At 37.0% G+C, this 12043-nt stretch overlaps 1 protein-coding gene across 1 annotated transcript in view; it reads right to left on the reverse strand.

Annotated features, from left to right (window-relative positions):
- Positions 1–1048: 1048 nt before the first annotated feature.
- Positions 1049–12043, reverse strand: part of JMY (junction mediating and regulatory protein, p53 cofactor) — a 52001-nt gene continuing 41006 nt past the window's right edge. The window contains exons 8-11 of the mRNA XM_034441061.3: positions 10721–10816; positions 9325–9859; positions 7991–8300; positions 1049–2848 (exon numbers count right to left, since the gene is read on the reverse strand). Coding sequence (XP_034296952.2) covers positions 7993–8300; positions 9325–9859; positions 10721–10816 — 939 coding nt within the window. The 3' untranslated portion in view covers positions 1049–2848; positions 7991–7992. The remainder of the gene's footprint in view (positions 2849–7990; positions 8301–9324; positions 9860–10720; positions 10817–12043) is intronic.

Raw genomic sequence — 12043 nt, forward strand, 5'->3', positions numbered from 1 at the left:
TATACGTACTAAATTACAGAATATGTAAATAATCATAAAACCCCAAGCAATTAATAAGAACATAACTCTTTTAACCATTGTATAGAAGATAAAGCAATTTTGTGAGTAGTACTGTTCCCCTTCATTTTAAATAAATTTTCAAATGGAAATATTTAAATGACTTGGGCCTTATGATATAAATATCATATATTTTCCAAATCATATTACTCTTTACTTGGCATTTACCATCCCTTATTAATGTCAGCTTTATTTGTACATATGCAGATAATTTACTGATATATGAGTTATGGATTAAAAAAACTAACTGAAATTTGTCATTCATTAGCAGTAGAAATAGAGTTGCATGGCAGCATGCAACAATAAAATACTGGAATTCATTATTCAAACAATATTTACTAAGATCTTTTCTTAAATGCTTTTCTACATACTTTATAGGTTTATTTTGAGAAATGTGTAGACCTGAGCACTATGACTTCTTAGCCTGCCACAACTTTTATATACAATGGGCTTTAAGCAACAAACTTAAGAATTACTTCTAGTCAGAAAACTTGACTATGATAACAGCACATGGTGTTGATCAATAAACTACTGCTACTGTACTCTTAACTGACAACTGAACCAGTCTTCTCATCCTAACAGATTATGAACATTTGTATTCTAAAGGGAAAACTCTAGAAATGAGATCAACTATTGTACAGCAGCCAGTGTATATGTTCCTACAAACAAGCCATTTTATAGACTCACGCCATTTTCATATTCTTGCAATAATTAAACTATTATTAAAAACACTCATGCATTTTTCAAGGCAAAACTCTTAACTATAAAAGCCTGAGAGCTTCATATACTTCTCCCATAAATTCAAAATCTGTGGATGCAAAATAATGCAAAGATTTCTGTATCTTTGCACAGAATGTCTGGTAATGTTTGGTAATAGATTAGTAAAGGCCCAGTGACACTTGAAACTTCGGCTGCAAATGATTACAAAAAGTTTAGCATGATATCCACATATTACTTTCACTGTAAAAGTTCATGTTTTGTGCCATGGGAAAATATTCAAATGCAGTATATTTATTGTGGACACAACTAACCATCAGCGCAGTATGGACATTATGGGGTTTTCTAAACTTTAACAGTTACATTTTGCAATTATGAATTATTGCCACATAACCCTGTATTATCTGGGATTACAACTATGAATAACATATTACAGTATGTAATTTTTCAATGAAACAAATATCTGATGCTAATATAACCAATATTATTTTTCTGTCAAACTGTTTAGTGTTCCTATGTTAACTGAACTCATACTATTTTAAGCTTTCCTTCAGAAGTCAATATTTTAGATTATATAAGGCAATAAGCATCTGAAGAAATACACCTGCCAAGTATAGAATAGCAGGCATCACTTTAAAATAGCCAATATTGTCATTAATAGACAAGGGAATTGTAAGAACCAGTTGTATTGGGCTAAGATTCATAACATATTTAAACGTTTTATGTTTTTTTCCAACTATTTGTTAAAAGAAAAAAGGGCCACCTCTTGTTCCATAAAGTAAGTAAAGTTACTATACGCATTCCTACCAATATGCAACCTTATAAAATATCCTTGGAACAGGGCAACAAATTAATATAGTAAATAATTTTAACGTAGTTTTTCCTAAGATAAAGGGATCTTATCCTTTTCCAAGCATATTAGTACACTAACAGAAGGAGCTGGCCAAACTCAAAATTCTCCAGAATTGAGTTTTGATCAGTTTTAACAGGTCAAGACTAGCCTTGATGCAGGAATACTGTTTAGTATTCTGACAGTACAAAATGAGCTGCCTGCAGCTATTAGTCATGCTGTTTAGGAATACATTTCTTTAAGTATTCATTGTATTGGAGGCTTGGTCTCCTTTAGACAATTATCCTGGGGTTAAAACGAAATCATTTACAATAAACTAGGGTATTACATAATTCAAATATATTTATGACAATGAATGGGAATAATGAAAATGGAAGGGGGATGAAAATGATTATAATTTTACAACTTAGAAGTAAAATCTCATTTCAATCTTGCATTCTCCTTAAATAAAAGTTCCTTATAGAGTAATCAAAGAACAGTCAAACAAATAGATAAAAATAATTTTAAGTGTTCTTATTATAAAATATTGCTTCTATAAATAAAACGTATAACTTTATTATAACTCAGCCCTGCAATTAAAATGTTACCATAAGAGAACAAACAAACACTAATTTAAAAATATAAGGTGTATTACAGTATCCATGGCCTTCTAAGAGTTTTGCTATATATCATTTTATAATGCAGTAGATTGTAAACAAATTTTTAAATACATGAATTTCATTCTTAGAGCATTTTCCATTAAACATGTAATCATTTCTCACTTTCAAACTTATAGTTTGAATTATTAGTAGTTAAAATGCATTTTCCTTTCAAATCTACCTCCTATGTGAAATGAATTCCCGTTGGTGTAACAAGTAATTAATGTCAATGTAGCAGTACTTTTTCTTCAACACTGATGTCTTCATACTTGCTCTAGTAAATTATGCTGGGAAGAAGCTTGGCTGCAAAAGCTGCTGACATGTTTCACACATACTGTATGTAAAAAGTAAGTGAAGAATCAGAAAATATTTTGAAAGGTTCTTTCTCCTCAGAATTATGCAAAATGTGCACTTAAATAACGCAGCTTTTGGTCCAACTGAAATCTTCTACTATGAATTTAAAAAATGTATTCATGCACATATCAAATATTTTCTCAGAGTAAAATTCTCCTAAAGTGGTGACCAAACAGTTGATTATGAATGTTCAGAAGTGAAGGAAATATCTTATTCATTGGAATCTTCAGACCTGTTAAAATAAAAACACAGAAATTTGAAAAACTGCTTGAAAACTAGTCTTCGAGCTACATTAAAATTGGCTACCATTGAAAGCATTTATCCTTTCTTCCCATTTTAATTAATCAGCTTTGTTTTTTGGGATATCTTATCGCCATTTTTTTTTAAAAAATGTGCCAATGAAAAAGGCTTGTGTCATAGAATTAAAGACACACAACTGAACAATATTCCCAACTGATTGGATGTTGGCTTCTAATGAAAAATATAGTTAAAATGTTTTATAGAGAGAAAGAAATGGGAGCAAAATACAGTGTTTCCCAAAAATAAGCCCGGGTCTTATGTTAAATTTTGCTCCAAAAGATACATTAGGGCTTATTATCTGGTTAGGTCTTATTTTTGGGGAAATACGGTACTAAATGCATCCATCTGGCTGACAAGCTTAACTTGCTTATTTATCTGGCTTATTTTGGGGGTAGGACTTAAATTAGCATCCTGATAATCATCCTGATAGAGCATCCTGAAAAATCATGCTAGGATTTATTTTCCAGTTGGGTCCTATTTTCGGGGAAACCGTATACATATAAGATTTCAGGACTGCCAATTTCAAATAAAATCCAAATTGTACTTCAGTCTCATTCCTTAAGAAACAGTAAATAGGGCCCATGGATGGTTATCTTCATGACAAAGAAATGCAGGATGATTGAGAACCTCTGAATAATAAGATACCGAAAAGACAATTTGCAAACCATTCTAATGAGCAAAACACCGTCTCTTTAGGAAACTACTATGGATGCATATGGAGCTTTCAGCTGAAGCAGTGTCACCTCATAAGACATTGGAAGCATGTCTTCTCTGTCATTGTGCTTCCCTTATGAAACTTCCCCCTCTTGGAAATTTGGATTACCCTGACTTTGCTGGCTTTCTGGAAAAAGATGAAGACCTCAGTTTTCTCCTGGGGATAGGATGCTAGAGTAGCCCAGGATATGTGTTTGCTATGAAAGTAGCACAATTTGGGCCTCAATTTGGTTTTTTAAATTAATTTTAATTGTGTACAAGTGTTTTATCTCTGTTTGCCAGCCAAAGTTCCATTGGTTAGATTGGTATTTGTATAAATTTGTTTAACGATTAAAATAAGACTCTGGAAATATAATTACATACCATTCTACTGAGAAAAAAATTAGACAGCTTAGAGAGCTTTCAATCGATTTGAGAGTTTAAAAGACAGATAGTCCTTGAGGTATGACTGATCACCTAACAGCCATTTGAAGTTGCGACAGACTCCCCCAAAGCTACTTATGACCCCATTTCGAAGTTACTGCTGCTGTAGTCATTCACCCTTATGACCAACCACAGCTCTCTCCCATCCTCATCCCATCCTGCCAGGACACTGCAGGCCTTGGTCCTACTCGCTACATGCCCATCATCCAATACATATCCCTGTGCCATGTGGCTTGCCTTCTGGAAACAGTGGAATTTTCAGTGCACTTGCAATTCCTTGTGGGTGCACCAAAATGTCAGTCACTTCCATGAGGCTGCCACACACAGCCCAGGAACAAAACCACTCCATTTTGCTACAATGCAGTCTGCACTGTGTACAGTGAGTTAAGACAGCAAAATGGAACAGTCTGTCCTTGACCTACATGGCAGCTGCACCCACAAGGAATTGTGTGATGAAAATGATGGCCACTTCCAGAAGGCAGTCATGCAGCTCTCTTCTCCATCTTGAGGCCCAGAGATCTTCAGAAGGTAAATGAGGAGGAAAGTGTGGGGCCTGGTGAGGTGAGAATTGGGCCTAAGGCCTGTAGGCATTTGGTGTGTGAGGAAAAGGTCTTCCCAATCCTAAGGGTTGGGAAGTGGAGCACAAGGTGTTTTAGAAGGTGGAGAGGCCTCGGTATGGTAGGCCTAAGACAGGGATAGACCTCCAAGGACCTCCTCAATCACTGAAGCATCCTATTGTCCGCTTAATGACCTACACCGGGTGTCAGCAACCCGCGGCTCTGGAGCCACATGCGGTTCTTTTGTCCCTCTGCTGTGGCTCCCTGTCGGCTAATCCCACTACTGGCTGGCCCCGCCCTTCACCCTCCCCTCCCAGTAACTCCTCACCTGGCCTGAGAAGGTAAGCGTCACAGTGGAGGATGGAGAAGCAGCCGGGGCTGATTCTCCGGTGCCTTACCTCTTGCTGGCACTTCTTCCAGCCCTTATTGGTGCTGGGTGTGCCTCAGTCACTTGAGGAGACATGCAAGCAGCTCTCTGCCCCGAGACATTGGCCTGACCCGGCTGTGACCGAACTCAGCCTTGCTAACACGAGGGCTGGTGGGGTGGGAATGGGATCTGGGAGGAGGAAACAACAGAAAGGGGGATGGGCCCGCAGCACCCAGCTGCGGCTTTAAACTGCTTGGATGATGCTTTTCAATCAAAGTCTCCGGCAGCACCGCTCCACTGGAGGACTAAAGAAGCTCAGGGCAGTGGGAAAAGGGGGCTGGCCCCGCCAAACCTCACATGCCCACCCCGGGGGTCAGACTCGGAGAAAGCCAGAGCACCCTCGCCAAAGACGTTTGCCCGTCAGCCGGTCAATCCACCCGCCCCGTGGGCCTTTGCTGTGCTTTGGCCAAGCCTGGGTGTTCACTTGAGGGTCTCCCCACTCCTTTGAGTGGGTCCTTCCGGCCCTGCCACAGCCGGCCAGGGGGTTGCAAAAGAAGGAGGGGAAGGAGGAGGATCGTCTTCGGGGAAGCCTTCGCTGTGGCTCGCACTCATTCCTTAGCCAGCCTGGATTTCCGAAAAGTTACCAAGAAGAAAGAAAGGGAGTAGCGAAGAGCCCCAAGGAGAGCTCGTCGGGTTGGCCCAGCCTTGGCTTTCCAAGAGAGAGAGAGAAGAGATATAAAGACAGAGACAGAGAGACACAAGAGAGAGGGAGATACAGACACACACACACACACAGAGGGAGAGAGAGACACACACACACACAGAGATACAGAGACAGACAGAGAGATACAGACACAGAGAGAGAGAGAGAGAGAGAGAGAGAGACATAGAAGACACAGAGAGAGAGATACGGAGATGGGGGAGATAAAGAGGGAGAGAGACAGCGACAGAGAGAGAGAGATACAGAGAGAGAGGTAGAGAGGGGGAGGTAGAGAGGGAGGGGGAGAGAGACAGACAGACACACACAGATATACAGAGAAGGGGAAATGGGGAGATAAAGAGGGAGAGAGACAGAGACCACAGAGAGAGGGGGAGAGAAAGAGGGAGAGAGAGAGAGACACATAGGGGGGGGGAGGGAGGGTGGAGAGACATATATATATAGAGAGAGATACAGAGACAGTAGATAGGCATAGGAGGCACAGGAAGAAGCCACAACTGAACAGCAATATATCTGCTCTGCATGTTAAAATCTTCAGGTTAAATTTGTGGAATCTCTAGTTAAATGAGTTTGATGTATCAGAACTGGGGAAAATATCCTTGAGTTGCTATCTATTGAAATCCAGCATCATTAGCATTTCTGGTCCAGATACAGAGCCACTTAATATGCTTAACTACTGCAGATAGAGCTATGGATGAGACCAACACTTGCATCTATAAACTGTTCATTTAATTTATAAATGATTCTGCAGTAAATTTTATACTGAAAAAATACAGTACTTGTATTTTTACTAGGCTATATTATTAAATGAAAGCTTTCTTAACTGAAAAACATATTTTAAAGACCTCAGACATGGCCTTCATTTTATTAAATTTACCAGTAATTAGCTACTAGCATGCCAATTCATTTATTAATTTGATAAGGACATCTTTGTCAAATTGATAACAGCCATGACAGCAAGTTGAATGTAAAACTAACACAGCAAATGTTTCTATTCAGTTTATAATCCAGAAATCAGATTAAGATTTAATGCCTTATTTCAGTGTGACTGAACTTTCTACTACATGAATCTGATAAAGCTGTATTATAACTCAGAAAAATGTATGCCTTTAATAAAATTTGTACATCTGAAAATTCATCACCAAACTTTTTTGGCTGGCACAGGCTACATGGCTTTCCTCTTATGTTTAATCTATATATGTAAAAGCGAAATACTACTCGCACATCATAACAAAATCTCCAGAACCGTAAAGCCTACAAACTTGAAATTTGCCATGTATGTTCCTCTTGGCTTCTAGGTGCTCACTAAGAAAGGATTTTTTTGAAATGACCATCAGAGCATTAGTATTTCATATATTATTATTAACACGCCTGATGCTAATAATTCTACTCCCCATCTCCACCTGAAATAATTCTACTCCCCATCTCCACCTGAAAAGAAATCTGTTACAAATGCAAAACACAAGCAGAGAAAAGGAGTTTCAGTTTTACTTTCACAGCAGCAAGCAGGAGATAGGATAGGGTTCTGTGGGGCAAGCCTGAGTGAGAGAAGGGGATAGGATAGAAGATGTTTCTGTGGGGCAAGGCTCAGTGAGAAGGGGATAGGATAGGCTTCTGTGGCGCAAGGCTGAGGGAGAGAAGGTGAGAGGAGAGGCAGATTGTAAGTACTCATTAATTTTCAAGCTGTTTCAATTTATCAAGCCCATAGTAGTTATCAATCACATAGTTTCATAGCGGAGCACAGGTATACAGCGAGTATGTTTATAAATTCTAATACCGGTAGAAGATAATATATGTAGCTCAGAGTTGAATTATGGAAACTTGATGCTTTTTATTTGCTTGCAGATGTTTTATCACCCAACTAGGTAATGTGTCAGGTGGCAAAGAAGCATTGGCTGGAAGGGACCAAAGATAACTTTTTCCACAGTGGCTTCTGCTCTATGGAACATCCTCTCTTTGGAGATTAGAATGGCCTACATCCTGTTAGCCTTTAAAAGGCCCTAAAAACCTTTTATATATATGTGTGTGCCAGTTTTGTGGCTTTCTCCTTGGTAAATTTGTTGCTTTAATTTGAAAAATTAATAGCTTGTGGCAATTGTATTATTAGTTATAAGAGCATTTTAATCTAATATCTTAAGAAAATAAAAAACAAGAAAATGTAAACAAGAAAATGTTTACATTGTCTGTTGGTCTTAAGGCATTCTAATATTTTCTCTCCTATGGAAGAAAACTGACAATAGTTCCTGTAAAGGCTGCATCATTTAAGAGGATACTATATACTTATGGTAAAATTACCCTTAATTTTCCCAGTCTGTGCATGGTAGAGTCTCTTCCTCATCTTCAGACTCTGGTGATGCCTCCTTAATCCGTCGTAGTGCTTCATGGATGCTGCGAGTTAAAGGATCATCATCAGGTAAAATTGTGAATGATTCTCTCATTATGTCCTTTTGAACCTTCTTCAGTTTCACGCCTTTTCTGATCTGTGCCAGGATGTTATTGCTGTCATCTTCATCAGGAAATGGGGGTAGATTTCTCTGTTCAACCTTCCTCAGGTGGAAGCTGCCACGTTTCAGGGAAGCCAAAACCTCATCCATTGGTGAACTCACTATAGAAAATATTGTAAGACTTACTAAATATAAATTTACATACTACAAGTTCTAATTTTATCTTGTATGCAGTATTCAGATCCAAAGTGAGAAAGGTGCTTGATAAAAGTGTGCAGTACTCAGATCCAAAATGAGAAAGGTGCTTCAAATCTAACATGAGTGCGCTTGCTGTATTTTTTGGATTTTCTTAAAGAAGCCACATATCTTCTTGTTTGCACAATAGCTACGACACGGTCCTAGGAAAATCTGTTTAAATTAAGGGGTTGACAATATCCCAGATCACCTAAATGACCTACTTTAATGGGATAAATAATCCTATTTATGGCACATTAAATAGTTTTCAGCAAGCAATAACTTTGCCTTCATTGAAAGAAAAAAAAAAAGATCTTAAACAAAATTTGCTTATCTCTTCTCTGGATGCATATTTTTGTTAATTGTTTCTTATTATAAATAAAACAAAGGAAATTGTTTAGATTATAGAGGGCAGGGAAGGTATTTTTTAAAATTATAAACCTCTACTAATCACTTCTTGAATACAGTATATGTCTACTTTTTGAGGTTGCGTTATTTTTAAATCCTGAAAGAAATATCCTTCGTTAACTTGTCTCTGAGAGGGAGACAACAATGGAGATATATTTAAATAATAAATGGATATAAACCTGATGTTGTTGAATGATTGGTGGAAACAATACTACTGTAATACAGTTGGAATCATGTTGTTATTAAAAAGATTCACATGGTAGCAATTCAGCATTCCCAATCAATTAAGAAATGATTATTGATCTTCCCCCACCCTCCCATAAAAATTCAAGTTATATTACAAATGCTTTTGAAAGATCCTTTGTTTCAAACATATGGGCCTAGACAGATATTGTTCATGGTATACAATCTCAAAGTTTTTTTTAGTGTGACAAGCTAATGATTTGAAACCTGGCTATTATTTTTGATTATTAGCCAAGCAATTGCAAACAAACACTGGTTTTACTTTTTACGTAACTTCATTCAAAATAAATCACAAATTACCTCTTCTTCTTTGCAATCCCTCTATATCACCAGTTTTCTTCAATTTTTTCTTGGCACTGACTAATTCACTGCTATCAAAAAAATGAGCCGATGGTGCAATAGTGAGCAACGGAGCTGGCTTCTCTGCATTGCTCTGTTTAACAGGACTAGTGCTTTTTTCAGAACACTGAGTAGATTCTTCCTTGGTGGGCAGAGGTGGTGGTGGTGGCGGTGGTAGAGGAGGAGGAAATGGTGCCTCACTGATTGTATTGGAATGAAATTCAGTACTAATGAGAGCTGGAAGAGAATCAGTTTGAGAAAATTCAGACATAACACTACTATGAGATAGAAAAATATCTTCAAATTGTCCTAAACTTGTAGACTCCTGTTTTTGGAAAGGCTGGATTACTTTTTCTTGCTCCATATTATCTGTCTGTGTAGTTACTGGTGAAGATGGGGAATGATCTAGACAAGATGTTGAAGTGGCTGTACTTTTTCTTCTTGCATGAGTCAGCCGAAGTCTAGTTGATTTAAGAATTACCTGCCCAGGATAGCGCTTAGAAAGGGAGAAAGGAAGAAAGAAAGAAAAAGAATTTAAACTGTAGAATTTTACACTTCTGTAGCCAGTATGCAAACTTCATTTTTAAAAAGTTACAGTAAGGAGTCATTTACATATTTCATATTTCAGTGCCAGAAACTTTAAAATAAAATGAAATAGGAAAGCAGAAAAACAATATTGAAATCACATTTTCAATAGAGGTGGAATGTAGAAAGTTTAGAATGCGGTGACAATAATTTATTTTCATCTGAAGATGAAAATTCATTCAAGATAAATTTTCTTTTTCTGCACAATTGATGTAAATTGCATTATATGAAGAACATTTTAATTTCTCCATATTTTTTCAACAACCTTAGTGATATACAGTAAACACTGATTACTGATAACCCCAGCAGTCAGCAAGAACCGTATCAAAAATAATCACATAGAAGATAAAAAAGATAACAAATATGTGAAACCAAGCTTTAAATCTTCCTATTTTAAAATTCATTTTTTAAAAATCAGTTTTTTTCTTTTTAAACAGAATTTTCAGTCATTTATAGATGACAACAGCATCTGAAAGGTTATATAATATACTTAACTAAATTGAAAAATCCATTATAGAAGATTCAAGTGTAATTATTCTTTCTAGCTGAAAGTTGAAATAAAAATGATTTTAAGACTAATCTTCTTTATTAATTTCCTGTGGTGTATAATTTAACAACTGATCCACACATCATGTGTATAGATGATAGGGAGTTCTGGCAAATTCAGACTTCATGGGATAACTGCTCAAATTGTTATTGAATAATGTTTTTAATAATTTATTATTTAAACTACTATATGAAAATTCAAGTGAAGTCAATCTTTTCCAATTACCTGTTTAAATGTTCGAAGTCTATCCAATGTTTTCTGTCGTTCTTGACTAACCCATGAGTTTTTTCTTTCTACCTCATCTTGCAACCGCTCTCTTTTCTGATGATAAAAACAAAATGGTAAAATATAAGGGGAACAGAAATTTGGGAGGAAAGAATAATATCCTCACATTATTACTTTCTTCTCCAGAGGACAATATAGTGTAATCCTTAATGGAACTACATCTACATGGAGGGAAGTAAGTAGTGGGGTACTCCAAGGTTCTGTCTTAGGCGCAGTATTCTTCAATATCTTCACAAACAATTTGGATGAGGGAATAGAAGGGGAACTCATCAAATTTGCAGATGATATCAAGTTGGCAGGAATAGGCAACACTCCAGAAGATAGGCTCAAGATCCAGAAGGATTTTGACAGACTTAAACACTGGGCCCTATCTAATAAAATCAAATTCAGTGGTGAGAAAAGTCAGGTTTTATACTTAGGCAAGAAAAACCAAATATACAGCTATACAATAGATGGAACTTAGCTCAACAGCAGTAACTGCAAGAGGGATCTTGGAGTCCTAGTGGACAAAGTCTTAAATATGAGCCAGCAGTGTGCTGCAGCCAATGCAATCCTCTGCTACATTAAATAAGGGATAGAATCAAGATCACATGAAGTATTAATACTGTTTTATAATGCCTTGATAAGATCACATTTGGAATATTGCATCCAGTTTTGGTCACCACAATATCAAAAAGATGTTGCGGCTCTGGAAAGAGTGCAGAGAACAACAAAGATGATTATAGAGAGCTGGAGGCTAAAACTTATAAAGAATTGTTGCAGAAATTAGATATGTCTAGTCTAGTGAAAAGGAGGACCAGGAGTGACATGATAGCTGTGTTCCAATAATTGAGGGGCTGCTACAAAGAATGGATGTAATGTATGGAAACTAATTAGGGAGAGAACCAACCTAGAACAAAACAGAAATTTCTTGACAGTGAGATCAGTTAACCAGTGGACCAATTTGCCTTCAGAAGCTGTAGGTGCTCCATCATTGGGGGGTTTAAAGAAGAGATAGGACAGTCAATTAGGGTCTCCTGCTTTGCAAGGAGTTGGACTAGAACACCTCCAAGGTCCCTTCCAACTCTGTTATTCTGTTCTGAAATGATCAAGGTTGCTAAACTTTAATGTCAAAAACCAAATATGAAAGACACCATAAATAGTTCTTTATGCCAAACAATGATGTGTATGTATATGTATATGTATGTACTTGTACATGTACGTGTGTATGTATATGTATGCATGTATATATGTATATGCAATACTTGCTGATGTTGTTGATTT

The sequence above is a fragment of the Pantherophis guttatus genome, chromosome 2, assembly GCF_059756535.1.
Source record: "Pantherophis guttatus breed Tessera chromosome 2, ASM5975653v1, whole genome shotgun sequence".
Classification (NCBI taxonomy): Eukaryota; Metazoa; Chordata; class Lepidosauria; order Squamata; family Colubridae; genus Pantherophis; species Pantherophis guttatus.